This window comes from Acanthisitta chloris, unplaced genomic scaffold (genome assembly GCF_000695815.1).
Source record: "Acanthisitta chloris isolate BGI_N310 unplaced genomic scaffold, ASM69581v1 scaffold7860, whole genome shotgun sequence".
Taxonomy (NCBI): domain Eukaryota; kingdom Metazoa; phylum Chordata; class Aves; order Passeriformes; family Acanthisittidae; genus Acanthisitta; species Acanthisitta chloris.
The window spans coordinates 10,645-26,811 of record NW_008652139.1 but is presented as its reverse complement, the minus strand read 5'-3'; the positions used below and the strand labels follow the sequence as shown (position 1 = coordinate 26,811).

The following is a 16,167-nucleotide window of genomic DNA, read 5'->3' as shown; positions in this document are numbered from 1 at the left end:
GCATTCCCAGCGATATTCCCAGCAGCATTCCCAGCGGTATTCCCGCCGCATTCCCGGCGGTATTCCCTCCGGCCGTGCTGGGGTCTGTCCCGGCGCTCGCCGCGCCTTGGGCCGTGCGCGGTGTCCGTTCGGAGCAAGGTCTGAGAAAGGGCTCTGAAAGGTATTTTTATTTAAAAAGCAAGAAAGAAACATTCAGTAAAACAACCCCCGTCCCCAAACCGCAATGTTCTTTCTGCTTTCCTTCATCCCCTCACCTTCTGAAACGAAAGTCAAAAGCAAAACGTGTATGGCTAAGGGGAGCTACTGAGCTTAGCTTTGTTTAGTGAGTAAGGAAGTTCTTTCTGCTTTCACAGTTTCAGTCTTGGCTTTTCCTCCGTTTCTCCTAAATGTAAGGATTCTCCCTGCCTTGGTGGCTGCATGAGGGATGCTTTTTGCTGTCTCCTCAATTGTTCTGATACACTAATGTGGGGATATTGTGTATGAGCTAAGATATGTACAGTACATTGGATTATGTACTGGCTAAACCTGTTACTTGGACTCATTAAATTATATTAGGCCATTTTTATCCCCAGAACACTTAGACATCCAGTTTGAGATTAGTGTCTTGCCTTCTTCCCTCTCCCCCATTCCCTGATTTATAAACTCACCTCTATGAGCCACAATTTGGAAAAAAAAAAAGTGAGCATTGTTGTGAGAGTCTATTCAGTATGCAAAACCTCAGTTTTTCACTGTGCAGAGCAAATGCACGTGCAGCTGTGTGCATGACAAAAGTGCTGTGCAGATGTATGAAGAGTATTGTAGCTTAATACCACCTCTCACAGACTGTAAAATCTGCCCTACAGTCCTGTATTTTCTAACTAATAATTAGATTATAAGCTTCCTTTAATTAGCTAGTTATGCATGAGAATTATATTTCTGTATGAAAAAGACCAGGGTACAACCTCCTTAAGCAAACTGAAACAACACATCAAGCATAACGATCTATTTTAAATGTTATTTAATGCACTAAAAATTTGAAAAAATCAGAAAAAAGGCATAGGTTGTTATAAGCAGCAGAGTCTATACATAAATGTGTCACTTTAAGCCAAAGGGAATTCGCAAGGAAACATCAGATTTGAAGCTTTGCTGAAGACCTGGGATATAAGTAGTATAATACTTTATTTTTTGGTTTTTAAGGCATTCTATAAAACTGCTCATAAGAGCACGTGGAACACACTATTAGAAGCAGGAGAGCAGCTTGGCCTATTACAGAATGATGGTTCGACTAACAATGGATTTAGTTGCTAAACATGTCAGTCACAAGAACTGCAGTGAAGAAGACTTTGGACAGCATCTGCAAAAACTAACTCATCTGAATTTATCAGACAAAAATATACACAAAATTGTAAGCTTTTATTTTTTTTTTTAACCTGGCTACTCAAATGTTTTGTAGTTACTGTTACAATGAGTTGCTTGTAGTTGGGGAGACAAGCAAAGCCAAGTTTCTATTTTATAACAGCTATAGTATGTGTTAACATTTATATTGGATTGCAATGAAGCTTAATAATGCATCTGTTTGGAGACATGCTTCAGCATTCACTGCTCTTCTGTGTGGAACACTCTTGTATGTAAAATGTTTACATGGGTTTTAAATGTGTGACATTTGAAATGTGAAAATAAACTTTCAGCTGTAACTTTTAATATAAAACATCAAAGTGAGTGACTATAACTCTGGTAGTCTGCAGGTTTTCTTATTATTGACCTAATACTTTTCTTTATGTGGCAAAAATCTTGTTGAAGTGTTTTACTTACCTGAAACTGTGGAAATACATATGATCTGAGTAGCAGACATGAAGAATATTATCAGGACACTTACTAGTTTTCCCATTAATTAATTAATATAGGAAATCCATGAAAACAATTATGCAAGAGAGATGAATTGAAGTGTAAAAACGAAGTATTTTTGCTGTATTCCATAGAGCTATTATATAAATATCCAGTTCCAAAAAAAAGCCAAAACAATTTGCTATTTTATTATTGTGTACAGCTGCTATTTATTGATGGTTACCTTTATAAAAATGCAAACTGTGGAATAGAAGATGTAAGGAACTAGTGATTTTGCAGATCACATTTTTTTCAAAGGAAGTAGTAATGATATTACATACTATTAAGTGCAACATTTACTTTCATTATGCCATTTTTTTCCAGTCATGGGAATTTTAGAGTTGTTAACTCGCAGCACAATCTTTTCAATCTATCTGTGATTTATTCCTTAGATTTCAGAGGAAGTCTGAGAAAGGAAAGGGGAGTTCAGGAACAGGATATAACCCAAGTGAGGTTAACAAATTTGGACTAGTGTAGTGGCTTTTTCAAATTCGTCAGGTTAAAAATCTACTTTTTTTTTTAATTGCCCCCGGGATGTACTAATTTAAAAACTAATCCATGAGCTTTTCATTTTCAAAGACTAAACCTGCAAACCTAGCCCAGTCCTCCTTCCTCTCAGTTTAATAATAGGAAATTTATACAGGTTTCAGTAAGTCCTGAGCTAATTCAAATCCCCTCAAGATACTGAGCACATTTTGAAACTACTGAACCCTGAGCAACCGTGTCGTTGTGTATGGTGGATTTCTACTTTAAAAGTCTGATTTCAGTCAAGGGGGTGAAATAATTTGTTCTGTGGGAACAGATCCCTGCAAGCAAATGGGTTTATTTAGCCCAGTCCTAGGAATGTGTGCAGCTATAATGAGTTACTAATTTGACCATTCCATTTGATGAGGACTTGCTCATCAGGTGCCACAGGGAAGTTTTACAGAAACCCTCATAAGAATGTGTGACCTTTTAGTTGTTTAACAGAATACATTCAAGGAAACTTGACATTTGAGTGCAAACTTGGGCTCAGATGGGTATTAAAATACATTGAAGTGCAAGGTTTTGTATAAATCAGTATTCCTTTGCTGAGAACTGGTTTCCATTACATCAGTGAGGTCTGATGGAGACAACGACAGTAACAAATATGCTTTTCTGAAATCCACCTGATGAAGGCAGGGGAAGGAATGAAGTCACACAGGATGTGCTGTACCTGCTGCTGATGGCTGTAGTCTTCAGCTTCTGCATGGCAGAACAGTAACAACAGATTTCAGTCATAAATCTGATGATTACTGACACCAACTCAGTTTTTCTAGGAAAAAATAGTTGTTAAAAGTGTTTGGTAGAGGTGAAAAATTATAGATCGTGCAGCAGAACTTAAATATGAGAGCAATCAATAACTTCCAGAAGCAGGCAGTGAGTGAATGTCATGTAGCATTAACTTGTGATCGTTTATTTCAGGGTCACCTCTCTTCGTGTAAAAATCTGAGAGTTCTATATTTGTATGATAACCAAATCAGACAAATCCAGAACTTGGACTTTGCTTCAAATATAACACACCTTTACCTTCAGAACAACTGCATTTCAAGCATAGAAAATCTTTCATCACTGAAAAAGCTTGAAAAACTGTAAGTTGAAAGTAATGTATTTCTTTTACCAGTAAAAAGAATAGTTATTCCACTAAGAAATTAAAAATTATGCAGCCATTAAGGTCCTTTCAGCTCTTAAATTTTGGTTTTCAAATAAAGGCAATTGCTTATTATTTTTCTGATGAAGCGTTCTATGATATGAGTCATGACGTGTCATCTTAATACATATATTTGTATTTAAATGATTTTATTTTTCAGTCATTTAATAATAATAATGGCAATAAATAAAACCAGTAAAAAAACCTTGGATCAGTTAACTGCATGTTCCACATGCATGCTAGGTTATTTACTTTTTCTGGTGTAATTTCCAGGTATTAGTCAATAATACTTGAAAAATATGTTTCTTAATACATTGAGGCCCTGTGTTTGCTCTTACTTTCAAAGGATATTAAATCTGTTTCTATTTCTATTCCGCAGGTATCTGGGAGGCAATTCCATCACTGTAGTGGAGGGTTTGGATAAAATGGAAGAAATGAGGGAACTACATATTGAAAGTCAACATCTCCCTCTTGGCGAAAAGCTTGTGTTTGATCCAGTATCTCTTAGGTCCCTGGCAGTAAGTACATGTTGAGAATTTCAATGAGCCATTGATCAGTGCATCAGCATTTCTAGGAGAAATGATTAGGACTTGATCACTCTGTGTTTTCCTTTTTTGCCAATCAGAGGCATTCTTCCAAATTCCAGCAACGGACTCCCATCCCAAGTCTGATACGAACTAGGAGTCCAGCAGATTCTGTTTCTTCATAATTTTTACTATGAAGAGTGAGAATGAGAATAAAGAGAAAGTAAGGAAGTGTGTGGATTCTCTATACCAACAGAATAAGAATACACTAAAAATGGGGTAGAAATTTATCACTCTTAGTTTTCTTTAGTCTATTTAGTTTGTTGTGAATAAGTTTGTTGGTATTTCTCTGATTCGATTGTTACATTAGTTTATTTACTGCCTTTTGTATTTCTCTAGAGAATGGAATGGCATGAAAAAGCAGAAACTGCTTTTATTTCTGGATATTAAGAGCAACACAATCAAAAGCATTCAGTTTTGGTTCTCAGTTTTTCTATGTTGTGTTATGCCAAGCTATCAGAAAAATCAGCTTTTCAAGTTGTCTTTCAACATGTTAATTGCTCAGAAAACATAAAATGTGTAATTGAAAAGGTAAAAAAATAGGTTTTATTTGCTAATGAATGTAGTTCTATACTAAAAAAATGCCTCTTGTATCTCCTAAAGTTTAGTCAGGGCTTGATGAGCCTTTCTTGTGAAGTGAAGAACTCACTGAAAAGTGAGTTCTTTTGTTGATGTGTATAGCATAAACAGTTGACCTAGCTGTAATTTTTTCTGTTTTGAGATTAAGTAATCCAAGACATGTATTGCTGTTTTTGTTTAATAGGAATGAGCCACTGCTGTGAGAGCAGTTGTCCTTTGTTCCTTCCTTATTGGAGAAATGATCAAAGTAGAGGGAGGTTATATAGCTATAATCTTCCCAGGATAATAACTCATACACTTCCATGATTTTCAGCATCCTGGCCTAGAGTCACTTGCATTTTATTCTTCATGACTTTTATCTAGGGCCTTTTGATGTGGGTTTTGTTTTGTTTTGAAGAAACACTTTGCATTCTTGCTCATGTAACATCTCTGTGGAGGCTACATGTAAAAGCATTCTATTATTATCATCCAGTGCCAAGTGTTTGGACAGTTTTTAAAACATCACTTTTTACTTCATCTTCTTCTGCCTGTTTCTGGACATTAATGCTGTCAGAGATGAAAGAATCAAAACCATGGGACCATATAGCTCTCTGTGTAGCACAGACAAATGTTTTGATGATGACAATATCATGAATCTGACCGGGGAGACTAAGTATGCACTGTGTGTATCAGGATGATACTGGTAATTTCTGTCTGCAACATAGAGCTTAGATTTTTTTGAAGGGGATTGCTTTTTCTGTATACACTGCCAAAAGAGACATTTTCCAACTAATGGCAAGTCCCATACCTTCTATAATTCTAAACTTGCTGGATTTGGTGTCCCTTTTCATTTTCTAGAGATGTGTACTTCTTGAGATATCAACTTTTCTAGAGATATAAACTTCTTCTTCTTATGCGAAACTACATTTAGTATTTCCTGAGATAAACACCTGAAACACACTTAGTTTTTATTTGGAATGTAAAGATCTCTGTAACTATTGTCTGTTACAAAGGGCAAATTTCAGTATGTCCTCAGTACTGTTCAAAAGAAGGGGCAAGGATCAGAGGTATGTATACCAGGAGGTTTGTAGGATCAATCCTGAAAGAAAAACAGCATAGTCCAGCCAGTATGGCACCGTGTGGGTGTCACATATCGGCTTTAGCTCTATGCAGTTCAGATGCAGTCTTGGGACCCCCAACATAAGAGGGTCATAGACCTGTTGGAGCGAGTCTAGAGGAGGCCACAAAGATGATCAGAGGGCTGGAGATCCCCTCCTATGAGACAGGCTGAGAGAGTTGGGGTTGTTCAGCCTGGAGAAGAGAAGGCTCTGGGGAGACCTATAGCACCTTCCAGTACCTAAACAGGGCTTATAAGAAAGCTGAATAGGAACTTTTTACAAGGGCATGTAGTGACAGGACAGGGGACAATGGCTTTAAACTGAGAGTAGGTTTAGATTGGATATTAGGAAGAAAGTCTTTACTGTGAGGGTGGTGAGGCACTGGCACAGGTTTCCCAGAGAAGCTGTGGATGCCTCATCCCTGGAACCACAGTTCAAGGCCAGGTTGGATGGGACATTGAGCAATCTGGTCTAGTGAAAGATGTGCCTGCTCATGGCAGGGGGGATTGGACCACATGATCTCTAAGGTTCCTTCCAACCCAATATTCTAGGATTCTATAAAAAGGCAGTCAATTTCATACCTCAAATGTAAAGTTAGTAGCACTTGCAGAATTCTGTAAAGCATTTGAACATGCTTAAAGAAAAAGAAAAATTCTGTATTTACTAAGAATTCCTGAAATAATTGAGAAATAATCTTACTTTGTTTTGATTTCAGAACCAAAATACACTGCATTTTATGGAAAGCCAACATAAAACAATGTGTGAAGTATGTGGTAGTTGTAGTTGCATGTTTCTGCTTCATACGTTCTTCCGTTAAGTGAACTTTCTGTAAGAATTTACAACTTGACTCATACATGACATAAAAAAATACTTATTTTTCTGCTCTTCTTTCAGAAATCTTTGTCTGTCTTGAATATCAGCAACAACAACATTGATGAATTAGAAGATCTCGCAGTTTTGGAAAATCTTTCCTACCTCAGAGCAGTTGACAATCAACTTCAGCATATGAAGGTATTAAAAGAAATATTTGTTATGTTTAGTACGGGTGATAAGAAATTAGTCACATTCATCTAAATTTATCATCACTAAATATATGAGTAAAACTGAATTTTACTTCTGCAGTTACTGAACCTCTGTCTTATCAAGCATATTGTCTTTTCTCATCTGGAAATCTTATTGAGATTAAAAATGGAGAAGCATTTATCTAGGATGTCAAAATTTATATTTTTATTAAAATATACTAAAATAAATTTGCTTTAATTGTAACCCAAATCACCAAGACAAAGCCTTGATTGAAAAAAACTCGTTCATGACTGGTTTGCAGATGCATTCTGTTTCCTTAGAAAAGTTAGCTTTCACTGGTTAGTAATTATTAAAATAACTATTCTTGTTACTTCTTAGTACACTTAGTATACTTTTAACAAAATTTTAACAGAATTTGGCAGTTCTGTTTCCTAATGAGGAGATTGCAGTATTTTGTGTGCATAATCCATCAATTATCTAGGTAAATATACTTTATTTAGACTCTCCATGTTCTTACGTTTTAATATTAAAAAATGTTGAACGACATTAATTTTTTTACTAGAGAATTATTAATATATTGTATTTCCAGCTGTGTTTCTGGCTGGCAGTTGTGATTGAATTCACATCTAAATCCAGTTCATATAGGCTTTTGCTGAGTAATTAAAACCACATTGAATATGTTGGTTACATCAAAATTACCGTAAGCTTTTTCAAACAGGGAGTCTCTCCAAAGCTTCCCTTTTGAAATGGATTCTTTCTCTGTATAAAACATTTTACAGAGATTTTTATATTGGCTCTTTCTTTCTTATAAATAAAAAATACCTCAGTTGTGATGATCTTAAAAGATGATTGCCTTAGCCAAAGAATCAGTTGTTTTTAAGAATGAGGATGCCAGTTTGGAGACAGCATCCGCAGTGTCTCAGAGGAGACACAGTATCTTCTGAAACAGAATAAGGAGAGGACACAAAGACTGCATTATTCAGTGACTGTGCATATATTATTTAATCATTGTTAGATTTCATTCTTTAATCATCAGAAAGACCAGAGTTAAATTTACCCAAATCAATTAGACGTAGATTTCTGTGTGACACGGGCACAGCTTTTGAAAATGGTGTGGTTATCATTTGAATTTGCTGCTGCTATCAGTTACACTTGGATCAAGCTCTGGTATGTTTTGAAAGTGACTCTTCTGTGTGTATTCTAGACAATCTCCAAGTTTGGAAATATATGGAGCAGAGAGGGTATTTCTATTTGTATCTTTTCAGAGTTGTAAAAGTAATAAACATATTGAATGTATCTAACATACAGTGTAATGTGACCAGATACCTAACTTCCCAGCTACAATGACTGTTTTAAGAGATTACATTTTAGGAGGCTCTACTTATCACTAATATAAATTCTTAAATAAATAAAAAACAAACTGTTGAAAAAAAGCAGTAGGCTATGCAAAGTGTTTCAAAACCAGTCAGTTCTAGCTGTATCTCAGAGGCTTTAGCTCCCTGTGGACATCTAGCAGGAGAACAATCTTATACAGCCACGGACTGTTCAAAAAAATCAAATAGCTGAAGGAAGTTTTTACTATGTTTCAAGTCTTTTTGCATCCCTGAATTTCATGATTCTGTGGTGTAGCTTACTGTACAACTGTGATAGCTGAGAGGATTTGGGGGCTATACAATTGTATACACATAATTGGTTCTGCTGGCTGAACTCGTTACACGCAGCAAAGGCTCTTTCATTCCCACACAAGCTGTCTCCATCCTCCTCCTTCTCGCCCCTCTGTTATCAAAACTCTGATGTATACCTCATCGTCATGCCAAAAGTTCTATGTCCCCTGTTTTTCCATTACTGCTTTCCCATCACTTCCATCAAGAACATCCCCAGGAATGTCTGGCACCGATCAGAGACCGTGGCAGTGCTGCATGACAGGGACATGTTGGAGAGCTCTGTACCCAGCTCTGCTTGCCCCAGTGGGAAGAGATGTGGTAGAGGAGCCATCGACATCTGAGCAGGGCTGGTCAGCAGCAGTGACCTGTGCAGCAGTGGTAGATGGCTGCAGGAGTAATATGGGATCTTTATAACAGAGGAAAACGTGAAAGGCATAAGGAATGAATGAAATACAATCTTCTTATGTAGACTTCTCTCAGTTTTGTATAATAGTACAATTATATCTAGACATTTCTCTCAGTCTTTTCACTTTCTTATGAAAACCCAATACTCCCTTGATTTTCAGCAATGCCACCTTGATTTCAGTGTAGTTGAAAATTGGGGCTAAAAAATTCAAGCACTTAAGGTTCTGGCTAATTCAAGGCTTTGTTAGCATAATTAACAGACATCAAGGCATATGACCTTGTTTCACATGACTGAAGTTTATATAATGCGGTCTGAACAGTAGACAGAAAAAAATCAGGTAATTTTTCTCAATTCATGCAAAATAACTCTGACTACTTCCCACATGCAAAAAGCAGGTCTTAGGTCAGTCATCAAGAATATAATTGGTTTTAATAGAATTGACTTTTCTTTGTTTTTTAGTGCTTGCTACTTCATTTATTTATCCTATTGAGCTTCTGGTTTGCTTTAGTCAGGTTCACAAAGTCTTGTAGGCTGCAGTGTATTTGGGTTGGAATACTAAGGGATTTTTTTAAAAACACTGTGTCAAAAACACCACAACTATTCCTGTTTACAAAAAAAAAGCCCAAAACCCAGAATATAATTTATTTGTTAATTACATTAGTTTTGGGAAGATTATGACTTTTGTGAGCATTTGGATAGACAGAGGAAATATAACCATAAGTACCTGTAAAAAAATCTGTGTTTCCTAAGTCTTTAATTTATTCAACCTCTGCCCAGTATTGATTATGACAAGAGGATATCACAAAAGATGAATTCATTGGCTTCAGAATCGAGTCAGGAACAAGAGAAAAGTTATAGATTTTCTCAAATAGATTATGACAGGTAATCAAAATGGTGACAAATTGCCGTCTGTAGCTGTAGCTAGGGCAGTCGGACTAGACGTTTCCGATAACAACTGGAGCATATTGGTCAAATACCAATTCTTAAATGGCCATCGTTAATTGGCAAGGAAGTTATTGCCACCACTACAGCTGCCTGCTCAGCCACTTGCCCTTCCCCCTTTACCCCCTCCCCAATGGAATATAATTTGCTCGTCAGTATTTTGTAGCAGACCTCAAAGTGATAGCATGACATGATCATTTATCAAAAGGAGCCTGCCCAGAAGAGTGTCTGGTCCCTTTAGTACAGCTTATTGAAAGGCTGGGAAGTGAAAGCACTTTATTAGAGACAGGAAGGCAATGAACAACTAGAGCGTATCGAAAGGGTAATCATATTTCAGCACAGGATTAGTGTGCTCTTAGATAAACATACACTGGAGTAAGCATGTTCTGGGTCATTTATCAAATAAGTAACAGCTAACAAAAATCTACAGGACTCTGTATACATTCATCAAAGTTCAACTGTATGCATTTTATTTCAGTAACAGACAACTTTGTGTTGCAAAACCATTACTTGCAAAAACTCTTTCTGGTGAAATCTAGAACATGTTACAGATTTCAATGATAATGTCTGAACGCTCAGGTAAGAACAAATAAAGACACTTGCTAAATGCTATAATAAGTCTAGCCTAAAACATTTTTCCCCTAAATTGTGTTTGTGAATAAGAGTTAGCACCTAAACTATGAGGGTTATCACATTGCTATTCTGATAATGCTGATTAAGCTCTGCTGTGCAACATTATGAGAGTTACTAACATTTCTTGATGTGGACTTGTCCTCAGAGTCTCTTGCATTGTTTTATCAGTCTTGATCCTAACAGAACCAGACTTTCGCTCTCCATTTTTCTAAAAAGACATTTTTATGACTGAATTACAGTAGGTGATAGATCATACCACCATCATCGTTGACAGACTAAAAAATATATGATTTGGAGGTATGAGGCTCTGCTGCCATTTCCTCTTCCGTGTGATTTTCCTAGACATGTATCATATAACCCATCAACGATTCCCGTGAGGATATCCTACCAAGGGAGTAGAGCCTGTAAAACCAGAATTTTCCCTACTTGCATTACCCAGGCCTTTTTCTAAACCCGACAAAGCCAAGAGAGTGCCTACATTGCTTCATTATTGGCATCAGGCTACAAAATCCTACACACTTTGCAGTTTAGAGTCTGTCACAGCATGATTAGTAGATTTTTCCAAATTATTACAATGGTAGAACATAAATTCTCTCTCCTCTTGTATTTACACAGATTGTGTTGAATCCCTCCTTAAGCCTTTCACACATACAAGGAAAGTCTCTCAAGAATGACAGCTAGATGAAATTCTGAAAAGAAAGTGTTTCAGAAAGTAGGGTGTCTGAATAGAAGGGACCAATCTGCCAAACTCTGCATGCTTTTAACTTGAATTTATTGTATCTAAAAGACAGAGAAGTTTTATCTGGGTCATACTGCCCTTGGGTAACTAGATAGAAACCCAGATGGAGAAAGGTATATTTCAAAAATTTCGCTATTGGGGCCAATAGTATAACTGACCACCCACAGTTATGTAGAGAGGGATTACTTTTTCTCCTGTGAAATACAGTTCTACATATATATAAAGAGAGAGGCAGTCTGCTGTGGATTGAAGAATTCTTAGGGTTTTTTTAGTCTGTTCTTTATCTGTAAAGTATTTATTCTTCCACACATTTTTCAAAATCTAATCAGGCACAGATACTGTAAGGGCTCTGTGAGGTCATGGGGATGCAATAACAGACATTCCATATCATAAAAGTTTTTTTGGCTGGTAATTTGTCAGCTTTAGGTGCTTCTTAGTGGGATTGCAGTGGTAATTTTCCATAGCTGGCACTACCATGTCCTTAAAAACGCAGTGTCTTCCAACTGCATCACCATTTCTGCTGTGCAGTTATGACATACTCAGGGAATGCTATGCACCACTTGATTTGAAAATGCATATTCTTAATGTGCATATTAATACTTATGAATAGTCTCATTGAAGTTATTTCTGTGTGCAGGATTTGGGCCTGGCTGAACAAATCACATTACTATTGAATTTTACTGTGGAGGGGGAAAATAATTACAGTGTTCTGTTCTTGTATCCCTTACAGGATTTGGAGGTTGTATTAAGCAGGTGGACAAAACTACGCCGAATGGAGCTCACAGGAAACCCCATCTGTCACAAACCAAAATACAGGGACAGGATTGTAGTACAGTCACAAACTTTAGGTAGAGAATTACATCAATAGCCCACCCATAACTGCCACTCTTTTAGAAAATAACCAACACATTAATCGTTCTGGAGTTGCAGTATGTATGTAAACAGTTACTGCTATAGATAATGATGTCAAATGACAAATTTTTTATTTATGTACGAAGTTAAAACCACTCATATAATTGGCTCATATGTATTAGATTTTGCTCTAAGTAGTAGTAATCATTTGTTTTATAATAGATGATTACAGAACAATAAGACATTTTCATATTCCAGATATTGTGAAACTGCTTTGCAAAGATCAGTCGAATCTACTCCCTAATCAACCCATAGTAGTTGCTTAGATGTTTTTGTTGTACAGTGCCAGTTGCACAGATCGTACCTTACTGTGTTTGAGTTTGTTGCATAACATTTGTCCTTAAACTCAAAAGCAGTTTACACTTACATTATGAATGTATTTGTTAGTCTTAACCTTACTGTGGTGTAGTTTCCCTTATTATTTTGACATAATTTTAGCATAAAAGGAAGAAACTTATTATTTATATCTAAATATTCATACTGTAGAAATAAGTTTAAAAAATCTGCTCATTTTTTCCTTTTTTGGATAAAGGTGGCAATTGTCTTTAAAATTGTAATTACAGAACTTGGTTTTTCTAAAAGTATAAAATATTGGCCACTAAGAAGAACAAAAAGCCAACCTGCACAATGAAAATAGCAGTGCCTTAGGACTGCTCTAAAGCAACCTAAATTTGTGGACACAGGAGGTATTTAGTGTGGTCTGGCTCAAAAATGCAGATGCAACCCATGAAAGCATAAGTTTTATGGCACGTAAGTAAGTAAAATCAGCCTTAGAGAGCCAAATCTCTGTGTCTGTCTTCATGATCAGTAGGATTCCTTGACTGCCAAGACATGTAGTTTCCCTCTCAGCCTGGATTTCTGCATCTATCTATATTTTGTGTAAGAGCATAGCTTTTCTTCAGAACTTTCTATAAGGTTTTGCACATTAACTGAATGTGAAAGATATATATTTCCCTTGAAATATATAAAAATAGTAGCTGCTTTCTGTTGTAATTAAGACATATCAACTCACTCTTGCAGCTTGAATATGAATGTCAATCTGTAGTGGGTATTTTTTATAGCAAAATCTAGAAAAAGAAAAGATTTGAAGCGAGCAAAGATACAGAACCAGTACACATTACAAAGAGCTTTGTACAGCCTTCTAGTTAACTTTTTGTGCCACAGAAAATTTTCTCTTCTCTTTGACAGAATCCCTTGATGGGAAAGAAATTAAAGAAATTGAAAGACAGTTCTTAATGAATTGGAAAGCCTCCAAAGATGCCAGAAAAAAAAGCAACAAAAGAACGACAAATGACCATGCAGCCTATGTACAATTCTGTAAGCAAACTAATAAATTACTTTGTGATTATTTACAGTATTATAGAAATAATAAATAGCAGCTAACAATAAATATACTAAGAATGTGATTTGTTCTGGTGGTGAGACCAAAACACAGGAGTAGAAATTGAACTTTTCTCACATAAAATTTAGTTTTAGCACTAGTTCATGTGGTGTTTTTTTACTCCCATCCCAATCTTCCAGAATTAGGGAAAGGAGTAACTAGTTCATTCTGAGTGTGCAAATACTCATGCTTACTTTCCATATTTAAAAGAAATGTTGGGCATTCTAGAATAAATATGCATGAAACACATCTGACTTTAAAAAGCTATTTGTTGATACTTATTTGAGCTGTGTAAATGGCCAATCTTTTTAAAGGTCTTCACAAGATACATGTCTAGCAGAAGTCCAAGTTTTACACTTGGAAAGGAAAAAAAAAGATCTGGGAGGTAAAAAAAGCCTTAAACACTTTTGGGGCTTTAAAGGCAACATGTTGAAGTGAGAAAACAGTTTTGAACACTGGGATTTCATCCCCCCAAACTGGGGCTGAGCCCTCCAAACTGGGTTCCTGCAGCCTCGATTAGTTTTGAAACTCAAACAGAACCTGAAATAAACCGAGGGGTTTTTTTAGAAATGATGAGGTGTGGGTGGTTGTTACAGTGTTGAGTGCAGGTTAAAACGTAAATGACTTAACAGCATGTCTTGCCATCTTGCAGGATTTGGAAACAGACATTAGACTTCAAATTACTCAAAGTAGTTTGGATTACCATATTTATAAAACAAAATTGATGGCAGTTACACTGTTACTTTCAGAAGATAAACTAATATGTTATTTTGTAAGACATGAAATAAAAACACTCCAGCCCCAGCCCCAAAATAGTCCTAGCCTGCTCAGCATTTGAAAGCCATACGTGAATGGCAATGGTTCTGATCTGGTCTCTGAATAACTACTGGTAACAGGAGGAGCTATGTAACTGAATTTATTCCCTTTCAATAACTCTACCAGAATGGGAATACCTGCCTTAATATTCACCTTCATCAGTGTTTGCAGCACCTTCCATAATTCCAACCAAAGTTTTCCATTCTCATTTATCAAATTTGAGGTATTTTATCTTGTGGTTGATTACACTGTTTTCTATAACAAGATATATTGGAACCTGTGATCAATCATACTGAATATTAAATAGATATGGTTTGACTTGGGATAGTGAATCAATCCTTTTTAAAATTTGTTTTCTGCAGCTGACTTTGGAACATTTCATCCTACTCTTCCCTTTCACCGCTGTCACTCTGTGAAAGAAAAAGCAAATTTTTTCCATTTGTCTCAGATGCACAAAGTTGAAGGAAAACCTCTGCCAGGAATCTCTGAGAAGAAAAGTCAGATGAAAACTCAGGTGTGTTCCTCAGACATCTTCCTCTGAGTTCTGTTGGTTATTGCTTGTACAACTCTTGCTGAATCAGCTGGAAAATGAGAACAGGAAGATAGAAACAGAAACAATATTGACCATGTTATATTTATTGTGTTTATTTCTTTGAAAGACAAGATAATAGACTTCATTTTCTGGTTGTAAATCAATAGACTAGCTAAGAGTAATAACTTCAGTGTTACTAGTTTCTGTCATATGCATTTGAATGCATTCATTTTCCACAAAGGTAAATAGTATTGAAGCTAATTCTTGGAAGTACAGTTAAGGTGTGAGCACCATCGGTGAAAGGTGATCCTGTGCACACAGGAATATGCAAAAGGAGAAACAATCACTTTTCATCATTATAACTTCCTCCTAACAGGCATGTGCCAGTATATTGTATATTTGATTTGCATTTTCATATAGTATCAGCTCAAGTCAAGATAATCAAGGAAGAAAACCTGTGATGATGTTTAGGCATTAGAGGAATTCAAACAATTCCAAGTTTGTGACATGTATTCCTTACTCACCTAAGCAGCCTTGTGAACTCTGATGCAACTGTTGGTGGGAACAGTCTGCTCACAGGGGTTTGCAGCTTCACCTGTAGCAATAGTTTAGTTCAGTATTTGGGACCTAATATCGCTCCTTCCACATTTTTAATGCTACTTTTAACTGAACTGTTTTATTATTTATCATCTGAACTAGCCAACAAAAAATGCCATCATTTATGCAATGCTGTAGATAAAATAAATAAATAAATGCAACTGACACAGGTATTCTTTTGTAACCAAATTACTAAATGTAGTGTCCTGTTTTGCATTCAAGTTAGAATTTATTAGTATGTTTGACAATTTCACTGAGCAACACTTAATGCTATTTTATCCTTGACAACTGACCACTTTCCATTCCGTCAGTTTTGTTCCTTCTGATTATTTGTTCTGATTAAAAATAGCTGCCTTGCCCTTGAGAAGGGAAGAAGAATTACAAGTCACAAAGCTGCTCTCTTTCAAAGTATCATTTTTGCTCTTGGTATGGCAATGGATATATCCCGACCCAAATAGAAACTGGACTTGTCATACATGTGCCCATTCTTGAGTTTTTTCCTTGCTGCAGGAATCACATAGCACTTGCAATTGGGACTTCTGTCTTAGATGCTGAGGGTTCCTGTACCTTACAGTGTCGTGTGGAACCACTGATCCCGAGACGTGTTCTAACCTTGTTAGTAGAGGAATTCCATGGAAACCAAAGAGTCTTGGGAGTTAGTTAAAGGTTTGTGAACTCTTTAGAATGTTTCTGGGAGGAAAGAAATCCCCCTCAAAATACTGAAATATTC

At 36.3% G+C, this 16,167-nt stretch overlaps 1 protein-coding gene across 1 annotated transcript; it reads left to right on the top strand.

The window, feature by feature from the left end:
- Positions 1-1,222: 1,222 nt before the first annotated feature.
- PPP1R42 (protein phosphatase 1, regulatory subunit 42) lies at positions 1,223-15,863 on the top strand (the record flags this gene model as incomplete). The annotated part of the gene is made up of 8 exons (XM_009076019.1): positions 1,223-1,384; positions 3,307-3,473; positions 3,912-4,050; positions 6,687-6,803; positions 11,930-12,047; positions 13,300-13,428; positions 14,671-14,824; positions 15,806-15,863. Coding segments are annotated over exons 1-8 (1,014 nt in total), but the record flags the coding sequence as incomplete, so codon positions are not given.
- Positions 15,864-16,167: the final 304 nt, after the last annotated feature.